The sequence below is a fragment of the Ictidomys tridecemlineatus genome, chromosome 15 (genome assembly GCF_052094955.1).
Source record: "Ictidomys tridecemlineatus isolate mIctTri1 chromosome 15, mIctTri1.hap1, whole genome shotgun sequence".
Classification (NCBI taxonomy): Eukaryota; Metazoa; Chordata; class Mammalia; order Rodentia; family Sciuridae; genus Ictidomys; species Ictidomys tridecemlineatus.
Genome location: NC_135491.1, coordinates 16262735 through 16286261, shown reverse-complemented (window position 1 = coordinate 16286261; position 23527 = coordinate 16262735). Strand labels below are relative to the sequence as shown.

The 23527-nt window shown below is 36.8% G+C and overlaps 1 protein-coding gene across 5 annotated transcripts; it reads right to left on the bottom strand.

The window, feature by feature from the left end:
* Positions 1–999: 999 nt before the first annotated feature.
* Znf527 (zinc finger protein 527) lies at positions 1000–20613 on the bottom strand. 5 transcript variants are annotated; one of them, XM_013365286.4, is made up of 6 exons: positions 20454–20613; positions 18150–18277; positions 16118–16188; positions 14681–14807; positions 13970–14065; positions 1000–3151 (listed from the first exon to the last, which is right to left on the bottom strand). In XM_013365286.4, exons 3-6 carry the CDS (start codon positions 16148–16150, stop codon positions 1575–1577), a joined length of 1833 nt encoding a protein of 610 aa, XP_013220740.2. In that variant the 5' UTR covers positions 16151–16188; positions 18150–18277; positions 20454–20613; the 3' UTR covers positions 1000–1574. The 5 variants fall into 5 exon arrangements, with proteins under 5 accessions (XP_013220740.2, XP_040135388.2, XP_021576020.2 ...); XM_040279454.2 differs by lacking the exon at positions 20454–20613 and adding an exon at positions 20286–20377; XM_021720345.3 differs by lacking the exon at positions 18150–18277.
* Positions 20614–23527: the final 2914 nt, after the last annotated feature.

The following is a 23527-nucleotide window of genomic DNA, read 5'->3' as shown; positions in this document are numbered from 1 at the left end:
TTTCAGTACAACATATAAATAAATAAAAGCCCATCAAAAACTAAAAAATATTTTTGAAAAAGATATAACATGAATATATTATCTCATATACTCATCCTCCCCAACACTCTGAAGAATAGTAATGATTTGTTGTCTAAAAGTTTTAGGCATCAAATGCTTAAGTCTTATCATTTGTTGAAAATGGCTCATTCTTTCTGTCATTTGAAAGAAGTTATCTATAAATCAAGGTTACAGCCCACCCACAAACAATCCCCTTTTATAATGCTACCTTATCATATTCTGTCCATAGTATGTTTAAACCCATATTGAAAGAAGAAAATCAAATAATTCCCTTAAGATGGGAGTCATTCATTCAATCGATGGATTCATAATTCTCTTAGATTCTGGTCTTTCTTTACAGGCCTATGTTGCATAATTTCTACAAACTATTTTAACTCCTTTATGGAAAGCCTATTAAGGAATTTTAAAGTTTTCACTCTTTTTGTGAAAAAGACTATTATCCACTAAATTTTTAATTTTTTTAATTGTCAATCTTTTTTTTTTAACGTGGTGCTGAGGATCGATCGAACCCAGGGACTCAAACATTCCAAAAAAGAGCCATACCATTGAGCTACAACTCCAGCTTCACATTAAATTTTTATCAACAAATTGTAACAATTATCTCAGCTTACAGAAGGTTGTGTACTCAATTTTCACATAATTGTTATATGATGTTTCTCCTTTGGATAAGCCCTATATATTTTCTTGAACTGTGAATTAAACCCAGAGGTGCATTACCACTGAGCTTCATCCCTAGCACTTTCTCTTTTATTTTTTGAAACAGGCTCTCCCTAAGTTGCTGAGGCCAGCCTTGAACTTTCAATCCTTTGCCTCCTAAATCCTTGGGATTATAGGCATGTGCCATTGTGCCTGGATTATGCCATATAAAAGATTAAGTATTACAAATATAAGGTATATGAGTTGGTATTCTAATTCCAAGAGGCAAAAATCTAATTCAAATTACCATAAGCAAAAAAAAAGGAAATTTATTGAATCATGAAAACAAAAGTAAAGGATGTGCAGTCAACATGTATGACGGTTCCAGATCAAACAATGTCATCAGATTTCTGTTTCTCATGTCCACTTTCCTCTATTAGAAATCTCTTTGGGAAGGCTTTCCACATGGGATGGCAAAGGCTACTGGTGAGTTTTTAACCCCATTAAATCCTCAAAGCTTGAAATTCCAAAAATAGAAATTATAATTTTTACTACTCTTAACAATACTTCAAGGACTGTATTGGTCCAGAAGGGGCTATTTTATTAATAACTAGGTTGAGGGGAAATAATTGGCCAGCCTGTGACCAATCTACTGTTGTCCTTGAATAACAGTTTCATCAGAATCAAAAAAATTGAGGGTGGGGTACTGAGCAGGGGAGAAAGTCTACTACTCCAGTCATTTCAAATAATGGATGATGGTGTACTAAAGGCTTTTTCATATGGACTACATAGTAGACTTTACTAATCAAACAGAATTCACTGATATTCGATAAGGACTGGATGGTGACTAAATGATTTCTTTCCTATATTTGTTATTATCATAGTGTTTCTCTATTATGAATTCGCTGATGTCGTCTGAGAGCTGAGGCACAGCTAAAATTATCCTCACATTCATTACATTTATAGGGTTTCTCTCCAGCATGAATTCTCTGGTGTAGTCTAAGGGACAAGATCTGATGGAAAGCCTTCCCACATTCATCACATTCATAGGGTTTCTCTCCTGTATGAACTCTCTGGTGTTGGTTAAGGTAGGAGCCACAACTGAAGGCCTTCCCACATTTGCTACATTCATAGGGTTTCTCTCCTGCATGGCTTCTCTTATGGTGAATTAGAACTAAAGCATCACTGAAGGCTTTCCCACATTTACTGCATTCAAATGGTCTCTCTCCAGTATGAATTCTATGATGTCGATTAAGCTGTGAGTCAGTCCTGAAAAACTTGCCACACTTGATGCACTCATAGGGCTTTTCTCCGGTATGAATTCTCTGATGTTGATTAAGGTGTGAGCGATAGCCAAAAGTCTTCCCACACTCATTACATTTGAAGGGTTTCTCTCCTGTGTGAATTCTTTGATGAAGAGTGAGGGCTATGCGTCTGCTGAAGGCCTTTCCACACTGATTACATTCATAGGGTTTCTCTCCAGTGTGAATCCTCTGGTGCTGATTAAGGTGTGCGCTCTGTCTGAAGGCTTTATTACACTCCTTACATTCATATGGTTTCTCTCCTGTGTGAATTCGCTGATGTTCAACAAGGAAGGCATAACGGCTAAAGGCCTTCCCACATTCAATGCATGCAAAGGGTTTCTCTCCTGTGTGGATTCTCTGGTGCTGAGCCAGGTGTGCGCTCTGCCTGAAGGCTTTGTTACATTCTTTACATTCATATGGCTTCTCTCCAATATGAGTTCTTTGGTGTTCACTGAGAAAGAAGTCATGGCTAAAGGCTTTCCCACAGTCATTGCATGCACATGCTTTCTCTCCACTGTGAATTCTCTGAGGTTGATTAAAGAATGAGTAACAGCTTAAGACTTCACCACATTCATCATATTCATGGGGTAATTTTCCAAAATGATTATGTTGAGTTGGATGTTCAGTAAATAATGAGTGGATACTTAAGAAATTTGAAAAATTATTAGTTTTATAAGGTTTCTCACCAGAAGGAATTCGTGTATCTTTATTAAAGTGAGTAATTTGATTCAATTCTTCATATTCATTATCTGTCAAAGATTCCTTCTCAGCATGGAGTCTTTCATATTCAATTATAACTGAATTTTGGGTGAAGAATTTATCATATATATCAAATTTATGGGCTTGTTTTACTGTGGGAACTCTCTGTTGTGCTAACAGTACTGACTTCAGGGGGAGGCTTCTCCCAGAATTATTATATTCATTGTGTCTTTTCCCAGTAGAGATGTCCTTAAGAGTTGTCATTTGCCTGAAATGGCTCTCCTGATTTCCCCGATACCACTCAAACCCCTCATATTTCCAGCCTTCTCTGAAACTGCAGCATTCAAGGCCATGACTTGTGAGTCTTTCTGTTACCATGCACTGGGATATTTCTTCCTCATCAATGAACAATTTTGGAGACAATTCCTTCATTTCACACCATGACTCCCAGTCTGAAAAATATCAAGAAAATAAATGTCTTCTTTTTTTCACTTTTCTAGGAGAAAGGAACCTTTAGGGAAAATTTAATTGAGGGAAAAGAAGGAATAAAGTACATGGTTCTAGCATCTCCCAAATATGGCCATGCAATATGAACAAAATACAAAGAATAAAGAGGTTGATCAAAGACAGCATATGTGTTGGGGACGCAGTGATAGCAAATCAGGACAAAGTAGGGCATAAGAGGCAGACAAAGCTAAATGCCAGAAAGAGAAGGAATTGAGGATGACTGATTAAGTCTTTTTTAATATTTATTTTGTAGTTGTAGTTGGACACAATACCTTTATTTTCCTTATTAATATTTTTTTTCACTTATTTATTTTTTGCTGAGGATCAAACCCAGGGTCTCCCATGTGCGAAGAGAGTGCTCTACTGCTGAACCACAGCCCCAGCCCTGATTAAGCCTTGATTGTTTTCTCTGCCTCTAGTCTTTAAAGACTCCAGTCCACCCTGACTGATACTCATATGACTGAAAGTTCCACGAGGGTATGGACTTATATTTATTCCTTTTTCTTCTTATAGTGGCATGTCATGCCTGGAGCAATGACATCTTGATGAATGGATGCTGCTAGATTAATATCTTGTAATATTTTCCACTTATGCTGCTCAAAAACTTCTAAGATTTTATCAGGGTCCAGAGGAAAATTATTGTTGTTTTCTAAAGTATCTAGAAGAAATCAGTTTTTCTCATCAAGAGAAAAATGATGCCTGCCAAGTAGACAATACTTTCAGGAAAGGATGTTGGTTGAACCAAGGTGAAAGAAAAGCTTTTCTTAAAAATGACCTCAAAAAAGAGGAAAATAAGAAAATCCTTTTAATTTAATTTAATTTAATTTTAGACAATATATTAAATATACAGAATCTATGACTATATGCCTAGGACCTAGTAGAGGGGAAAAAAGTCTGAGATAGTGTCCTCCCTTTTATAAACTCTACAAAGAGAGATAAAACTTGTGCATACAATGATTCAACATGATACATAATGCAAGACTAGCTAATATGAGATAGATCATCATTAGAATAGATGTTAAGAAAAAAGACATCAGAATTCACTAAAGAATAATTTCTGGAGGCTATAGCTTGGTTTTCAAGGTTATGATCAGGCTTCTAAAATATGACAACTATTTTACTAACTGAGCCATTTTCAAATTAGGATATAATGTGGGATTATTTTAGAACTGCATATATTACCACATTGGGGTTAATGAGATGAACTCTTCCCCAAAACAGTTTCCTATCTGTTGAAAAGGAAATCTTCCTCCAGACTATGGAAGCACAAAACTGAAAGTCAAAAAACAGAAGATGTCTGTGTCTGCATCTTCCTTCTTTCCAACACATCCACCACCCAGGAAAAGCCCCCAACCTCGTCAGTTCTCCTGTGCACAGCCTTGGATCCTCTCCTACATGGGCCCCTATATCAGCCCAGGCCTGAGAGGGCTTTGCTCACTTATTTTCCGGTAGGTACTTAACATTGTTCATTCTTTCTTCATTCTTTCTTTTTGTTCGCTTGCCCACTCTCCCAGACTTCCTGTCCTGTTATAGGACAGCAATGTCCAAGCCCATTATATTCCTTCTTACCAATAACAAATTTTTCTCTACTCCAGACAAATTTATAAAATAAAAATGTTTATACAATGTCTAAGCGTAATGCCAAGTAAAAGAAGCCTAAAGGGAGAAGACTACAGGTATTTTTCAACCTGGGGGATTCTGAGGCGCCTAGAACTCCAACCACTTTAAAAAAGGCATATGAATACTGAAAGGGAATGAATTCCTCATGGGAGAATGTCCTGGGGAAAGTAGAGAGCAGGAAATAATAATTGTATGTGTGGAAGACATATTCACTTTGATGGAGTAGAGAAATACTTAGGAGCCAATGATGTCATGATAGCATTTAACAAAAAAGAAAAGGAAATTCACCTACATCAGTAACTGAGGAGAAAAAGGAAATATGGTTTCAGGTAAACTGGAAAAGAATCAAATGGACACCCATGTGGCACAGTAAAACAACACACTCTTTGGGGCCAGACAAGGATGGGATTGAATCCTATCTCTGTATCTAGGTAGCTACCCTCAACAAACTGATTAACCTACTTCTTGAGTCTCAGTTTTCTATTTGACAAAATGAAGTTACCTTGCAAGAATGATAAGAGAACAAGAATATTTATAACACATCCACCAGTGTTGGGCTTATTACAGATACTTAGTGATATTTATCATAAAATAATTCAGGACTTAGTAACTCTTGTACCCACATCACTAGTAGACTCAGATATTATTACATCAATGTTTGAATAGGGATTATGCAAAAGGCTGTCAAGTGACAAGACAAAAAATAGGAAAAGTAAACTCTTTAGGGTTAAAATGAATCCAGGCAATGTTATTGATATTAGAGATATGTAATTCCCAGCTAGTTATATTGTATAACTGGATAGAAGTTAGAATCACAGTATGATCAACTTTGGAATCCAATTAGAACCATACAGTAAGTAGGCTGATCTAAGACATTAGAAGAGGAAAAGTTCTTACTATATCATGGACCTAGTCTCCCATATGCTGATCTGGTGGGCAACAGACAAACTGATATACAGCCAGCCCTCTGTATCTGCAAGGTTGCACATCCATGGATTCAATTAACTGTGGATTGAAATATTAGAAAAAATGTATTTGTACTAAACATTCATAGACATTTTTGTCATTGTTTGCCAAACAATATACTCCAACAACTATTTACATAGCATTATTTTGTATTAGGCATTATAAGTAATACAGAGATGATTCAAATTATATGAGGATGTGCATAAGTGATATGCAAATATTATATAATTTTATATAAAGGATTTGAGTTTCCATGTGTTTTGGAATCCGTAGAGGACCTGGATCCAAAAACCTGCAGGCACTAAAGGACAACTATATTGACAAAGTAAATCATCATTACATTACTGGCATGAAACTCAGGAGATTTTGGTGGGAAGTCTGGGGAGAAAAGTCTGGGACTTGCGGGAAAATCTTAAGAAGGAAAAGAAAATTCATTGCTAACATCAAATTTTGTTGCAAAGAGTAGCCAAACCAATGACACAGACTTACAGATTCAGTCCCCTTCTTTAAAAGACTATGTAGGGCTATACTGTCCAATATAGCAGCCACTAGTTATATGTGGCATTTAAATATTTAATTAAAATTAAAAACTTAAAAATTCATCTCCTCAATCACACTAGACACAATGTGGCTGGCCAATGTGGCTAGTGGCTTCTGTACTGGAAAGCACAGTCATATATTATTTCCATCATTACAGAAAATCTTATTAGCACTGGAGAGAGATCCAAGTTAATGTGATGATGATCTTATGGTTAATAAGGAAAGACAGAAAAGTAGGGACAGGAGTCAGTTAAAGGCACAAAAAACTCAGAAAGGAGTTTTGAAAAGAGAAAAAAGAGAATGGTCAGAACTACCTTATGCATCTCAGTAAGCTGAGGAGTATAAAAACGAAGCAAAGTACCTGGATTTAGTCAAACTCTATAGAGGGGCAGAAGCTACTCTGCAAGTGGCAAGACAGTGGGAACGAACTTGAAGTAAAGGCAGTAAGGAAAGATTAGAAATGACATATAAGTAATTACAAGAGAGAAGGGTGTATGGTTTGCAGGAACACTAAAAGGTTCTATAAAATGTTATATGTATGTGAAAGAAGATTTAAACAAACAAATGTATGATATAACTGCACCAAAAGAAAAAAAGTAATGTGTGCATACTTTTACCTCATGTTAATTAAGCCAGGTAAATATCAATCAGAATTCTGCAAGGATTTTATTTCTGAACTTAGAAAATTAAAGAACACATGGTCAAAATGATCAATAATATAAAAGAAAATTCTGAAGAAAAAAGAGGTTTCTAGAACGAATAATATGGCCCAAGACATTGCATTTTATACTTTCCTCCCATCATCTTGTGAAAGGGTGAAACCAAGCTGACTTGTAAAAGTCACCAACATTGTGGAAAATGTCAAGAGAAACTCACTTGAAGCATAAATACTCATGTGACACAGAGAATAGAGTAACTAACACAGAGCCTGAACCTGTGAACGGCATTTGGTTGAAGGGAATCTCACAGGGAGAATGATACATGGAAGGATTTCCCTGTCATTCTGGATCTGTCTGGGCACTACAACTAAGAATCAGTATTAGAGCTGCTCCTTAATATTTTTCTTTTTAAACAAATAAAAATACAAAATTTTAAAAATCTACAAAGAAGATTCTTTCAAAATATCCTCCAAAACCACGACCATTGTTAGCTGATGTCAACATTTAATATCCTCCTAGAATTCTCTTTCCCTGTACAGACAAATATATACAATTTTTACATACATACTATTTACAACCTGCTTTTTCCTCCCATAAAACACTATAGATATCTCTCAGTGTCAGCATCAATAAAAACTATCTCGTTCAAAGGCTGATTGAGCCATACTTCAGGTAATAAAACAACTAATAATAGATTTTTGCACTTGTATCCCCCAAACTCAGTTACTTACAAGCCAAGAATCAGTTCTGCCCTCAATTTATTTAGTTCAGTTGTATTTATAATTATGTGCTTAAATATTTAATTAATTGAGTGCTAAAAGAAAATTGTTTTAATGAAAACCGTTAAAAGCTTTAGAAAAATAGAGCAGAAGCAAATTGCTTAAAACTTGTTTTTGAATTAGGTAAAAAATCAAATTGTAAATGCCTGATAAAAACAAACTCTACAAAAATTCTGTACCCACATCGGTTTGTGTTTTGCAATGGAAATCATACATGATGAGTGTAGTTTATATAAGAAAAATGAAAGCTGAATTCCAATCAACAGACCATATTCAAATAAAAAGCACTGGCACTATACCAAAAGGCTAATGAAGGAGCTTGAGTTGTAGCTCAGTGGTAGAGCAGATGCTTAGAATGTATAAGGCCATAGGTTCAATCCCCAGCACCAAAAAACCAAAACAAAAACAAAATTAAAAGCTAGTGAGGGGATGGTACTGTGGCTCAGTGGCAGAGTTCTTGCCTAGCATGTGTGAGGCACTGGTTTTGATCTTCAGCACTATATAAAAATAAACAAATAAACGCATTCTGTCCAGACACAACTACAAAAAAACTTTTTTAAAAAAGCTAGTGAATATTCATTTATGTTTTAAAGTTAAACATATAATATTTAGTTCAGTTGTACTTGGTGTTTATAATTACATGCTTAACATGAAGATACATATACCATATATATATCTTTAAATATGTATCTTAATGTGAAACATGTATTTTTAAATATGTGTTTTTATTACTCCTTGCAGTCAACACTTGAAAAAAATTAACTATTTAGAAATCAAATACTGGGGGCATGGGCTGTAGCTCAGTGGTAGAGTGCTTGCCTAGCATGTGTGAGGCATTGGGTTTGATTCTCAGCACCACATATAAATAAATAAAAGTCTATAAGCAACTAAAAATAAATTATTCCTAAAATGAAAAAGAAATCAAATACTCGGGAATGATCTTCGATAAATTATATTGTAATATTTGTGTGCATGTACAAATACATAACAACAAATCCCAAACATTACATATAACTATAATGCCCCAATAAAAATAATAGGGAAAAAAGGAAATCAAATAAGCAACTTCTAATAATGTGATTTTGTATAATTTTGCATTTCTCCAAGATCCATTTCTAAAAGTAGAAGCATTAAATTAAACTGTACATATTGAAAATATTAATATTCTCTCAGTCAAACTGCCTTCTAAAAAATTTATCAACAGTATAGAAAGAGCACATCTCAAAACCCACCTACACTGGCTAACATCATCTTAAAATCATTGCCTACATAAGTAAAGAATACCTCTCTGTTCTTATAATTTTGATTATAAAATTGAGTATCTTTTTATGCAAATTTATATATCTTTTATATATATTATGATGTATTTTTGCATACATTTTAATTGAACTATATATCTTCTAGGTGATTTATAGAAGTTACTTATATATTTAGGGCATTAAGCCTATGAAAATATTTTCCCTTTTCACCACTTTTTATTGTTTTATGTCCCCTTCATTTACAGAGCTTTGATAAAAAAATTTAATTATGTAAACTTAAAGCTCTCATTTTTCCATTATAGATGCTGGCTTTGATGTCATTCTAGGAACAACTTTCTAAAATCTAGTATTATACAAATATTATTTATAACTTTTAAGAAACTCTTTGCCTCATTGATTTGAAAAGCTACCCTTTCTTACTATAAATTCTCATATAAACCTGAGTGTTTCACTGATCTACTCATTGTTCTTATGCTCTCTATATTTTCTATACTGTTCCACTAGTTTATTTCACTGTTCTGATACCAGATCAATCACCAAAATTCTTACATATTAAAAATTGAATCTTTTTATTAAATTTAATAATCCACATGATCAAATATGCAATTCAGAAAGGCAAGAACAGTTTGGCAAGAAAAAAACATCGTGATAAATTATTATAGAATTTCTCTTCTATAAGTCTTTTTCTATTTATTTGGTACTAAGGATTAAAAAATTGGGGTGCTTTTTCATTGAGTTATATCCCCATCCCTATTTATTATTTAGTTCTGAAATAGGGTCTCACTATGTTTCTTAGGTTTCCCTAAGTTGCCAAAGCTCGTCTTGAATTTTGGTCCTCCTGCCTGAGCCTCCAAAATAGCTAAAATTACAGGTGTGCATCACTGCACCTGGCTCTTTAAGTTTTTATAGAAGAAAAAAACATTAGAGAAAAATTAATCACTTCAAAGATGCTGGAAATATATAAAAATAGAAAATACCTTGCTATTTAAATGTTTACATATATGTATGTGTATGTGTTTGTGTGTACACATTTAAGATGGAAACAATTCCTTAATGTCAGAAAGAATAAAAACTGCACCTGTAAGACACAGATAAGGAAACTGATATAGTCAAAAAGGAGAAAAAGTAAAGGAAGATAAAAATACTAGAAAGGAAAACATATGTAGTAAATATTTTTCCTTTTCCTCCTAGATACACAAAAATTGCATCAGCCAACTTTCTCTTGTAACCATATGACTAAGTTTTGGCAAATCAGAAGAGATAGACATCACAAATGTCAATTCCAAATTGGCCCATTGAAAATGTCCTGAGAGATCCCTCAACATCCATTCATTTTTATCTTGTTTCTCTTTTTGTGTGTATGTATGCCTTAATCTCCCTTCTGCCCCTGGCCCTGCCCCATGCCCTTTTCCTTTCTCTTCCTCCTTCTCTGCCTTGCTGGCTTTAGTATAAGATTCCAAGGACATGATGATCCCAACAGGGATCTGAATGTCAATCTGAATGACGGCCTGCAGCAGAGGCCCCAGATAAAGGCATACTGGATTATAACATGTCCCCCCAAAAAAGTCTTTACATTTTTATTCACTAAGACTTTGTTAAAGCAAGAAGCATACTCTAAGAAATTCAGAGAAGTGAATAAAACAGTACAACAAGCTGGCTAGATAGAGATAAATACATGCAAATTAATATTTGCTCTACTTGCCAGTGATAACCACTTAGAACACTAAAGGAATATTAAGCTACATAGTAAGGAAAACAGTGTAGCACTGGTTTAGAAATAAACAGTGGAATGAAAAGAAGAGGGCAGATGTAAGAATCACACAAATATAAGAACTTGGCATGCAGATGAAGGCAGCATTATCATCTATCAGTGAAGAAATGCATTAGTCAATAAATTCACACACCATATTTAAAAATTAAAGTCCACAGAGATTATAGGCCTAAAAGTGAAAAACAAAAACCTTAAAACTATTAAAAATAATACAAGAGGGTGGGGTACAGTGGTGTCTGCCAGTAATCCCTACTACTTGGGAAGCTGAGATAGATGCATTACAAGCTTGAGGCCAGCCCAGACAAATTAGTAAGACAGTCTCAAAATAAAAAATAAGAATAAACGTGGGGCTGGGGATGTGGCTCAAGTGGTAGCGCGCTTGCCTGGCATGCGTGAGGCCCGGGTTCGATCCTCAGCACCACATACAAACAAGATGCTGAGTCTGCCGGGAACTAAAAATAAATAAATAAATATTAAAATTCATTCTCTCTCTCTCTCTCTCTCTCTCTCTCAAAAAAAAAAAAAAAAAGAATAAAGGGCTGAGCTGGGTATGATGGCACAGGCCTATAATCCCAGTAACTTGGGAGGCTGAAATAGGAGAATCACAAATTCAAGGCCAGCCACAGCAACTTAGCAAAGGCCCTATCTTAAAATAAAAAATAAAAAAGGCTAGGAGTGTAGCTCAGTGGTAGGGCACCCCTGGGTTCAATCTCTGGTACTGCAAAAAACCAAACAGAATATTTTTATGACCCTAGTTACTAGGGGAAGATTTAGTAAATGAGGCTACAAAGGATGAACTATAAAGAAAAAGACAGATCTGACATTAACATTAAAAACTTCTATTTTTGAAAAGAAATCACAAGTTAAAAGGCACGACACATTCTGGGAAAAGGCAAGAGACATTCTGGGAAAAGAAAACAAACACGTTTTCTCTAGAAAAATTAATAATACTCAATATATTTTAAAAAGTTCTACAAATAAATAAAGACAATCTAACTCCCCAAGAATGTGTTGCAAATAAGATACAAGAAACTACACATACATCCGTAGTTTGAATGTAGTTAGGAAATTTGTATTTTACAGATGAATAAGTTAGAAAATTTAGGGTATATATTTTATGTATATACTAAAATTTTTGAATCAAATGAGTAAATTTATATCTCAGATGAATAAACTAGAAAAATTAGTATATATAGTTCACATCTATACTAAAATTGAGCAAGTAAGTAAATATATTGTTTATCATTGTCAGAAAAAGAAATTACAAATAAGTAAAAGAGGAAGGCTACAATTACCCCAGCTTGGAGTTACACTAGAATCTAATTACTAATATAAATGAAGAGTTTTAATATATAAAGAGACAGAGGCAGAAATAAAAATAGAAGTTTGTGTTTATACATGCACTTATTTCCTATCTCTATCTGCTGTGATGGCCTGACAGCAATGAGCACATCTAGAATCCAGATTTTGGTTTCTAAACACCATTTCCCAATAAAAAAGAACCAGGTTTCTTAGAGAAGTGACAGATTCAAGGCTGGGCAAGGAAAACAAAATGAACCTGGGATATACTCTGTGGTGCCAAAAGGAAGGAAGTGATCAAAAAATGGAGGGGAACATGTGAAAAGCTCAAAGGAACCAACATGGAGATTCTGATGGCCAAAACTGGAACAAACTGAGCAACAAAATAATGATTCATTGGATTTAACTCCATAGGAAAAAATCCATAAATCTAGCAATATAAAGATGAATCTCTTTAAATTCTATGAAGTCTTTATTTCATAGAAAAAATACATAAATCTACAAATATAATTGAATTCATAAGAATATGGGGGAGAAGAAACAGTTCTTCCACACAGAATGATCCTATTTTTTTATATGTGTATAGACAGATATATACGAATATACATATTCCTGTGGTGCTAAAATTAATAAGCAAAAGTTTTATGAGAAGTTGAATAGTTTCAAAGTATTTCCTACAAGATAGTTATTAATTATTAATAGAAAAATAAGAACTTTATAATGGAAAAAACAAGTAGACACCACCCTCACTAGGCAAGCAAAGTTAGTATCATAGATAATAAGGCACATCAACATTGTAAATTCTTTGATATGATGTACTGAGGGACACAATATTATTTCTGTGGTATTCTTTCAAAATATGCATACTCGACCTAATCATAAGAAAATATCAGATAAATCCAAATTGAGTACAAGTAGATGTAATGGACCATTTGTCTAGAGTGAAGCATCTCTTAAGACTCCAGGAGAGATTTTTCCAAGATGAAACTGACAGGTTACCTAATGTGTCTGAGTAGCTTGAGAGTTTTAGATAATTGAGGGGAATTGGGAATTGGATTTTATTTATATATAAATATATATAAAATTAAACAGAAGATAAAACAAAATCTCCAGATCATTATTAACTTTGGGGAAAACAAAAAGTTTTAAGAAAAAGCAATATTGATATGTGCACAATTTGACTATGACTAGCATTAAATAAATAAATACCCATAACAATGTAAATATTGAATAATGAGTCAATCAAAATTATGATATCAATAAGATAGGAGTTGATATTAATATCTGTACATATGTTGAGTTCAGAATAAGAAAGTGCTAAATCTTTATTTTCTCAGTCAAAAGGTATTGGATAAGGACTAAATCTGAAAAAAAATCAGGAAATAGCAATATTAAACATATTTTTAGAGGCATTAGGGAAACACCAAAAAGGTATAAAAGAAAGTAGATCCCTCTACAGAGACGGCAACTGGAGAGCAGAGTAAATGAATTCCTTTTTTTTTTTTTTTTTTTAAAGAAAACTAGCTTTGTCAAACTACTGGGTTTTTTTCTAAAGAGCATGCATGTATATCTTTAATAACATTTTTGACAAAAGTAAAAGGTCAAAAAAAAGGAAATCTAGAAAAGTATGCAATTCTGACCACAATAGAGAAAAAGAAATGGAAAGGATTAAGATTTAGGGTACAGGTAAAAGACTAGAAAATAAAATGTGATAAAATTGGAAGGAAAAACCCCAAGGTCAAGTTGAGGTGTCTAGGGGAGCACATGCTAAAGAGGTTTCCTTGCCACCTGAAGTTCAGGGAAGCCTCCTCAGGACCACTTGTGTGGGTACCTTACAATGGCCTTCCCTGCCCAGTTATCTGTCACTCACCTGCACACTGATCATGTGACATCTTTCTTTCCACCATCCAAGGTTCCTTTCCTTGCTCCAATAAGGAGATCATGTTGGGCTTAGAAATGGAGAGGCCTATTTATAGGGTAAGAAAAATGAAAGCCAGAGACAGATAAATCAACATGCTGCAGTTGTTCCAGGTCCCAGACCCAATTTCTTGATCATCAGGCAAGAAATGACCTTTAAGGGTCAAAGAATGGAATGGTGCTTGTATGTAGGATTAGGAAGGTGAAACTATTCCATAGCAGTGGCTCTCAAAGCTCTACAACAGAAGTAGCCATCACCTCGGCACTAATTTGAAATGCAAATTCTCAGGCCCCAACTCAGACCTACTGAATCAGAAACAACATTGGCTCTGGAACTTTGACAGGCATCAGGATCACTGGAGGACTTATTAAAAGCCAGATTACTAGACACAGTCCCTGAATTTCTGTTTTTGTAGATCTAGAGTGGGGTCCTACAGTTTGTATTTAACAAATTCACAAGGCATGCTGATGTTGCTGTTTCAAACCACCATTCTATAGCAAAGGGAACTACTCATTTCCAACTCTAAAAAACTACTTCCAATCACTTCCTGGAAACAGAAGGTAGAAATTCAAGTACCTTCAAAATGTCCTAGATATTACTGATTGAGGAAATAAAAACATCTCAGAAGGAAATTTTGGATTTATCGGGGAGAAACATCCTTACCAAGCCATGCCAAGTTCCTGTAGTTTTCAAACATGACTTCTCTGTATAAATCCTTCTGAGATGGGTCCAACCATTCCCATTCCTCTTGGGAAAAGTCTAGAGCCACATCTTTGAAAGTCACCAACCCCTGAAATAAAAATAAATTCTTATTCACCAAGTGCTTAGATTCCCATATGGTCCCAGTAAAAAAAGATAAATTCATCCAGAGTTTAAAGCTCTAAATAATCTAGGGAAAATACCACTGCACCTGGCACATGTAATTGTTTTCTAATAAAATTATTTTCCTGGAATCAAGTAATCCTCCCACCTCAGCCTCCTAAGTAGCTGGAGCTACAGGCATATTCCACAACACTCGGTTGTTTTCATCTCTTTCTGATTCCTCCTCTTCTTGACTTGTTAAAATGTCCCAAACTTGGTCCTGGATCTCTTTCCTATTAACATTTGCCAGAACCTTGACTTCGAGATAATTTTATCTTGTCCCATGGCTTTAAATTCACATTTCTAGTCCTGAACTGCAGATATATAGTCAGCATTCCTTTTGGTCTCTCAATATATCCAAGAGTCTCTATCATGTATTTCTGAGTAAATGGGATGACTATTTGTGTAGCTACCCAGCCAAAAATCTTTGTAGTCATCCTTGACTTCGTTTTTCTTCTTACACTCCACAACCAATCCTGGATCAAATTCCATTTTCTATCTTCAATACATACACAGAATTTCTCCAGCTCTAATGCTCCCCACAGGGTTCAGATTGTTATCACCTGCTTTTACCCTATTTCCCATGCTTTCTATTTATTTTAAAACATCAAATCAAATCATATCACAAGCACTCCAAAGGCTCTCCTTCACATTTAGAACAAAACTCAAAGTTCTAATGACATTCAATTGCCTACAGAATCTGGCCCCTAGCTACACTTGTGACCTCATAGTGCTGACTCCCTCCTACCCCCAGGACACTGGCTCAGTGCTATTGTTGGATCAAACCAAACATGCTCCCACCAAAATAACTTGGTTCTTGCTATTCTTTTTTTTTAATCTTTATTTTTTTTTATGTGATGCTGAGGATCAAACCCAGTGCCTCACATGTGAGGCACATGCTCTATCACTGAGCTACACAGCCCCAGCCCAGTCCTTGCTACTCTTGCTTCCCTAATTTATACAAACTTACTCTCTACTTTCACTGAAGTTTTGCTTTGCTGTAGTGTCACCTTCTCAGAGAGTCTATCCTTGATCTCCCTGTTTAATAGAGCACTCATCCCCAACTCAATAAATCACAGTCTGTCTATTCATCACACGTAAAAAAGATATTAAAAGTTTTGTAGATGGTTTAGGTGAATAAATGGCAGAAAACACTGACGAAGGTGCCCTGGGCAATTTTTTCCCTGTGGCCCCAAAGTTCTGAAAAAGGAGATGAAATTTCTGAAACTATTAACTTACCTGGGACATGACTTTACAAAGTCCAACAGCCATTTCTTCTTCAGTTTGTTTTTTTGATTAAGAACAAAGTCCTAAAAAGGGAGAGTTAAGAAAAATGATATCCCAGTTCTACCTTACTAGTATAAGACCCACAAAGATAAAATTATTGCCCCTTGATGGTTCCCATATCCTTTTTAATGATTTTATTCTTGTAATTTTATTAATAATGCATAAATGGTTAATGAACAAGCATCACCAACATGACTGACCTAAATTAACTATCCTGTAGAAAAAGCATTTTCTATACTATCCAACTTACCAATGATTATTAATAAGCTGGCTAAAAATGTCATATTGGACCCAAGTTTACACAATAAATAAATCTAGGGCTGGAGCTGTGGCTCGGTGGTAGACTGCTTGCCTAGCATGTGTGAAGCACTGGGATTGATTCTCAGCACTGCATATAAATAAGTAAATAAAGGTCCATCCACAACTAAAAAAAATTTAAAATAAATAAACCTAATTTTTACAATCAGCCATTTTATCTTTAAAAAAAAAACAACATCACATTTCTTCAACTTTTTGTGTGTATATGTGGGTACCAGGGATTGAACCCAGGGGCACTCAATCACTGAGCCACATCCCCAGCCCTATTTTATATTTCATTTAGAGACAGGGTCTCACTGAATTGCTTAGTGCCCCACTTCTGCTGAAGCTGGCTTTGAACTTTCAATCCTCCTGTCTCAACCTCCCAAGTCAGTGGGATTACAGGCATGTGCCACCATGCCTGGCCTTCTTCAACTTTTAAAACAATTGCCCAAGTTCCTTGCTGGGATTAGAATCACAGGGCTGACAAAGAAATATGAGATAAAAATTTCTGTGAAACTGTCCCTCATTAATGCTTTTCTGATGGGCAGGACTTATACTGATATGTCAAAAATACATTTTGAAGAGTAATGGAAAGAAGACCCTTGTTTACTTCTTCAATTTCTTTTTTTTACATTTATTTTTTAGGTGTAGATAGACACAACACAATCCTTTATTTTTATGTGGTGCTGAGGATAGAACCCGGGTCCCGCCTGTGCTAGGCAAGCGCTCTATCGCTGAGCCACAATCCCAGCCCCTATTTCTTCAATTTCTTACGCCTTAAGTGTCCACATTAATCCAACTTTTATAGTCCATGTGAAAAATCATAACACGTGAGTTATGCAATGTTTACCATAGCAAAGAGCAGATCAATAGCCAAGGGCCTGGCAAGTTGGGGAATGCTACACAATCCCCATATCCTTTTTATATGAACAAGAATCATGCTTTCCAAGATCAGAGGAAAAGGCCAATGCTGAATTTAACCCCAAATGACATAAAACCCAACTCAACAAAATCTGTAGTCTATCCCAGGGCCAACAAGGTGGGTTTTGACTTGGCCCCTGGCTGCTCGTCTGACCTCATTTCTTATCCTTCTCCTTTTGCTCAGCCCTCTTCAGGTACACAGGTCTCTTAATTGTTACTCCAATGCTATGGACACTCCTCCTTCACAGCTGTTACCTTTGCTTTTCCTTTTTCCTAAACACTCTTCTCCCAAAAATCAGCAAGGCGTTCTCTTTCTCTTTATTCCTGTGTTCAACTGTTACTTCATCAGAGGAAGTTCCCTGAAAATTCTATCTGAAGAGAACACTATTCCAGTCACTCTTTTTCCTTATCGTGATTTATTTTTCTTCTTAGCATTTATCACCATTGAAAATGTCACATACATTCTGTTTATTGTTTGCCTTTTCACACAAGATTGTAATATCCAAGAGAGAGAGGATTTGTTTGGTTCACTGAACCATTGTAGGTACTCAGAAATACTGGATAAGTGAATAAATAAATCTTGCTGTGCTTCCTGTAATATACATAGTGATATTATGCATGCTATCCACGCCATTATCTCGTGCAACACTTAAAAGACTGCAAAGGTAGATACTATTATTTCTATTTTACTGATAAGTGAACTTAAGTTAAAGCAACCAACTAAAAGTCATGAATCCAACTGAAGTGAGATTCAAAAACTGACCTTTCAAGAATCCACAATGTCCGAATAGAATATGGTCAACAAAAACCTGAGGAACCAATGCCATTTGTTCCTTAGAGAAGCATCTTCAGAGCTAACAGATGTTATCTATTACTCCACAGAAAAGCAGCCTGAGGAAAAAATTGCCAAACTATAATTCCAAACCAACAACAAACTGTAACTCAAAATAACCTGCTTGTCCTCTCAGAGCCAACATTTTTTTTCCCTTTTGAAAATGGGAAACTTCTCATTTGACCTAAAATTTAGGATTCACTACCCCCAGATTCTAGGCTATGCTGTACTAGCCAACTCTGGGGAGCTTGGAATATTCCACAAAAGCCTCTGCAAGCTGAGAGGAGAAGCAATGTATTCTGCTTGGCATCTGAAAGCAGAAGCCTTAAGTAGCATCTACATAAAAGAAATTTCTTTTAAGTTTCTAGATTTCTTTTTTATCCAGAAAACTGAGTATCCCTTGGGCAATATATTTCTAAGTTTGAAGTGGGCCATCAGTCTTTGCAAGAAGGGCAATGGAAAGACTGGGGTTTTACATAGTTCCCAGGCCCAGGTAGACTTTTCACGGTTTTTCTCACTGGGAGTTTGAACTTGGGCAAGTTAATCCATCTTTCCAAATCTTTCTTTCCTCAATGTCAAGATTGCATGAGCCAGGGGCTGGAGATGTGGCTCAAGCGGTAGCGCGCTCGCCTGGCAAGCGTGCAGCCCGGGTTCGATCCTCAGCACCACATACAAACAAAGATGTTGTGTCTGCCAAAAACTAAAAAATAAATATTAAAAAATCTCTCTCTCTCTCTCCTCTCCCTCTCACTCTCTCTTTAAAAAAAAAAAAAAGATTGCATGAGCCAGAATGAATCCAACATAACTTTCCTATGTTCATAGATGTATACATGACCAGTGATACTCCACATCATGTACAACCACAAGAATGAGAATTAGAATAAATTGGAATAATTTAGAAATAATAACTTATTCCTAATTAGAATAAATTATACTCCATGTATTTATGTCAAAATACACCCTACTGTCATGTATATCTAAAAATAACAAATGAAAATAAAAAAGATTGCATGAGCCAACATGTGACACAGAGAAGCACCCTTGCTCCTGCTTGATTCTATACTCCCATTTGGAAATGAAAAGAACTTTTTTTTTATTAACTGAGAAAATGAAAACCAAATACAGCTCACTTGGTACATCAGAAAAAGAGCCAAGATCAGCCTCTCTTAGCACCAAACATGGAAGTTTTGACAAGGACCCAGTGACCTAAGTGGAAGATGACTGGGCTTTCAGATTGGCTTTCCTCCCCTAAAAGTAGCCAATTTGTGGAAGGTCTCAACATAATGTGTTTAGGTTGTGTCCTGTGTAAGGAAGCAAACCAGATTATGTATCCACACTTCAATGGTTCACAGTAGAAAACCAAACATAATCATCTCCACGACTCTCAGAATCCAGAGCTCCCATTATTCATCCTTACAATGTGTGAAAAATCAGTTTATTCATTAAAATCAAGAACTCTTCATCCAAACTGCTCAGTTTTGAGTCCTAGTTCTATCATTTATTAACTGTGGTTTGGGTCAGTTAATAAGTTTTGTCACTTATTAACTGTGTGAACTTAAGCAAGTAATTTTAATCTTTCTGTTCCTTACAATCACAAACTAGGTCCTGAACAATCAAGCCCACCATCTCACATACACGTACAAATTCTCACCCAATCATACACATACACAGAGTCTCACAGTCACACCCATAATCACACACAGCCATATTAGCACAAAGATAGGTGGTCACACACAACAGAGAGACAGTTACACAGTCACAGTGGCACACCACTCAAGGTCATAATCTTGTCACAATTACTCATATAAAATTAAAACTTCAGAAACTGATGGGCATGTCACAAAATCACATCTGCTGTCACAAACATTACAACACAGGTGTATCTAAAGACAGGTGGTCAAACATATTCACAGACACACAATGTCATACCTCGGTCTCCCACAAACCCATTCACAGTAACACACAACTACACCTGTAGGGACAGTCGCACACAAATACACATAGTTTTTCCCCCAGGAGACAGATGGTCACAGTCATACACAAGCACACACAGGCACGCACACATACCGTGACACACGAGATAACAGCGTCACACCCGCAGCCTGTCACATAGTTGTACACAGTGACACTGACACACAACCTCGCCAGCTGCGCCTGCGGAGTTCCCACCCCCGTCCCCTGCCGCACACACTGAGCCCAGCCCCCTCTCTTGACCTGGGGCAGAGACCAACTCACCTCCCGGCGCCGCGGGCTATGGAAACCAGCCCCACCACCCGGACCGACAACGTCACTTCCCAGAATCCTCCGCGAGGTGGAGCCGAAAGAGGACCCAGGCTAGACTGAGCTCTGCGCCATCTGAACTAGCTTTCTGCGAAGGCCTCATGGACCACGAGCTCCAGAATGCTTTGCGCCGCGGCTTTCTTTGACTAAACTACATTTCCCAGACTGCGCTGCGCCCACCACCTCTTCGCGCTTGCGCCTACAGGTGGCCACTGTCAGCCCTGCACGTGCCGGATACTGTGCAAAATACTAAACACTTGCTTTTTGAGAAAACGGTGTGGCTCGGCGAACCGGTGACTGTGATTCAACGCTTGGGTGTGCTTTCTGCAACCCTGTGTTTGAGCACCAAGGGGCGAAGGATTCTGTCAGCACACTGAGCTTCTGAATTTTAAATCACACGCCTCGATTGTGGGTTGTTTCGACAAATTTTGGATGTGTGGCGCGGAGGTCAAGACTATGTGAGCGAAACTGGCGGTTTATTTATTTACACACACACACACACACACACACACACACACGAGGGGGCTGATCGTTTCTGTCACTGTATTCTTTTTCCAGAAGTCGTCTGCAAAAGTCTGCGAAGGTTCTTCATTTCTGGGCTTGCCATTAGGGCCAATGTGTGTATCTCTGTGTGGGGCTAGTTGTCTCCCAATCTAACTTTTCTTCCACCCCATCCTTCGCTGGGGCAGGCTCAGAGTTCCTTTTATATGCCTTCTCTCCTGTACCCCAGTGGGGTAATTATGTTCTACTTGTGTGAAGTTTCTCTTTTGCACCAGACCAGACCAGTTGGTAATTTGGTAGCCTGAGCTCTGGTGTACCTCTGATGTTTGCACTTTTTGGGGGGAAGGAGGGCTGGTAACCTGGGTTTGAACTCAGGAGCATTTAACCACTGAACCACATCCCCAGCCCTCTTTTGTATTTTATTTAGAAACCGGGTCTGAGTTGCTTAGAACCTAGCCTTTGTAGAGGCTGGCTTTGAACTTGCAATTCTTCTGGGTCAGCTTCCCCAGGATCACAGGTGTGCGCGACCTTGTCCACCTTGCTTGCACCTTTTTTTTTTTTTTTTTTTTTTTTTTTTTTTTTTGGTGCTGGGATTGAACCCAGGGCCTATGTGCATGCAAGGCAAGCACTGTACCAACTGAGCTATATCCCCAGCCCTCTTACTTGCACTTTTGATTCTACCATTTCAATTAGGGCCCAGCTTTAAGAAAATTGCTCAGGCAGAAGAACAAGAATTTGAGTCCCTGAGAGAAAGTTCCAAACAAACTTTATTCCCCCTCCCTAGGTCATGGAAGATGTGGAAGGAGCACCCAAGACAAGACTCTAGTAAGTAGGGGTGTGTAGAAGCAAGAGAAAGTTCTTGAGATTCCATCCTTGAGTAATACACAGGGTCATAGGCAAATGAGTCTGGCTACTACAGTGAAATGATTGCTGTTTACTTTGAAATTAGGCATTTCAACTTTCAGAGAAAAGCAATCTTTTTTTAAAAAAAAATTAAGTTGGTGATGAACACAATACATTTATTTATGTATGTATGTATTTATTTATTTATTTTTATGTGGTTTGAGGATTGAACCAAGTGCCTTCACACATGCTAGGCCAGCACTCTACCACTGTTAATGAAGCAAAATACTTGACATAGGCTGCTTGTGAAAAAATAATAGTTTTATTTAGCCCAGTTTATGGGGCTGAAAGTCCAAATGGCACAGCACAGGCCCTTGGGATGCATTACCCCATAGCATGGATAGCAGTGGTGCCATCTGTGGCAGGAGAAAGCAAGTGATTCATTTTAGCAGGAGCACAGAGGCTGTCTGGGGCTAAATTTTCTTTCTTTTTTTTTTTTCCTGTACTGCTGGTGATTGAACCCAGGGCCTTGAGCATGCTAGGCAGCACTCTACCAATTAAGCTATATCCCCAGCCTAGTTTGCTCTTTTTTATAAGAATGCTCTTCTTAGCTGGTACAATTGCACATACCTGTAATCCAAGCAACTTGGGAGACTGGGCAAGAAAATCACAAGTTCAAGACTAGCCTCAGCAACTTAGTGAGACCCTGTCTCTAAATAATAAGTTACAAAAGGGCTGTGGATGAAGCTCAGTGGTAGGGGCACCCAAGAAAGACTTCAATCTCCAGTGCCCCCCCCCAAAAAAAATTCCTGAAAATTCAAGAGGTTGCAGGAAATCTGCCTCTAGAGAGTACAAGACCCACCTCTTAAAGTTTTGACCACCACCCTATACTGCCACCCTGGGGACTACACCTCTAATACATAACCTTTGGGGAGATACAAACCATTATCCAAACTACAGCACTTATATATATTTTATTTTGAAGACCACTGAACTTATTCTGATGGTTGGTTGAATTAGAGTAGTAAAAGGTAGAGGTAATGATAAATGGTGAAATTGGGATACAATTTGAGTATAGAATTTACAGGAGTTGCTTACGCTTGGTTGTGATATGAGGGGAAAAGAATATATGAGTAATGCCTAAACATTTGTCTTGAGCACCTGGATGAATAGTAGTATCATTTAACAAGATAGGGAACAATGGGTATATAGCAAGTATCTAGGATGGGGGGGGTTGATTCTGTTAAATTGGTGACACTTGCTGGATATCAAAGAGGTGATGCTGAATGTGAATTTAGATATGTGTGTGAAGCTCATTGGAAAGGTTGGCACTGGAAATACAAATTTGGGAATTTCAATTAAGAAGATTTTAGCTGGAAATATACAACGCTCAACTGAAAGTGGCTTATACAATAAAGACATTTATTTCTCCACTTAGCTGACTTAACAGGTGCATAATCATTTCAAGAACCCAGCCTCTTATCTTTTTTCCTGCTCCGTAATCCTCAATGTGATCACAGTGTCTCTCCACACAATTTCAAGTTGGCTGCAGCAGTTCAGGTCCTCACCCAACAAAATCACAAATGCTGAGAAAGTGAATAGTTTCCACTTTCAGCATCTCTTATAAGATATGGATTCTGCCAGCCAGGAAGAAAGCTGATTATGTATTATCCAGGAAAGGAATG

Bases quoted from the DNA above. Each gene is read 5' to 3' on its own strand.
- Znf527 (XM_013365286.4), bottom strand. From the start codon at position 16,150: ATGGCTGTTGGACTTTGTAAAGTCATGTCCCAG. The intron at 14,066-14,680 runs GTAAGGATGTTT...CCCTATAAATAG, and splicing joins CAGGAACTTGGCATGGCTTG to GCCTCTCCATTTCTAAGCCC. The intron at 3,152-13,969 runs GTGAGTGACAGA...GATATTTTTCAG, and splicing joins GTCACATGATCAGTGTGCAG to ACTGGGAGTCATGGTGTGAA.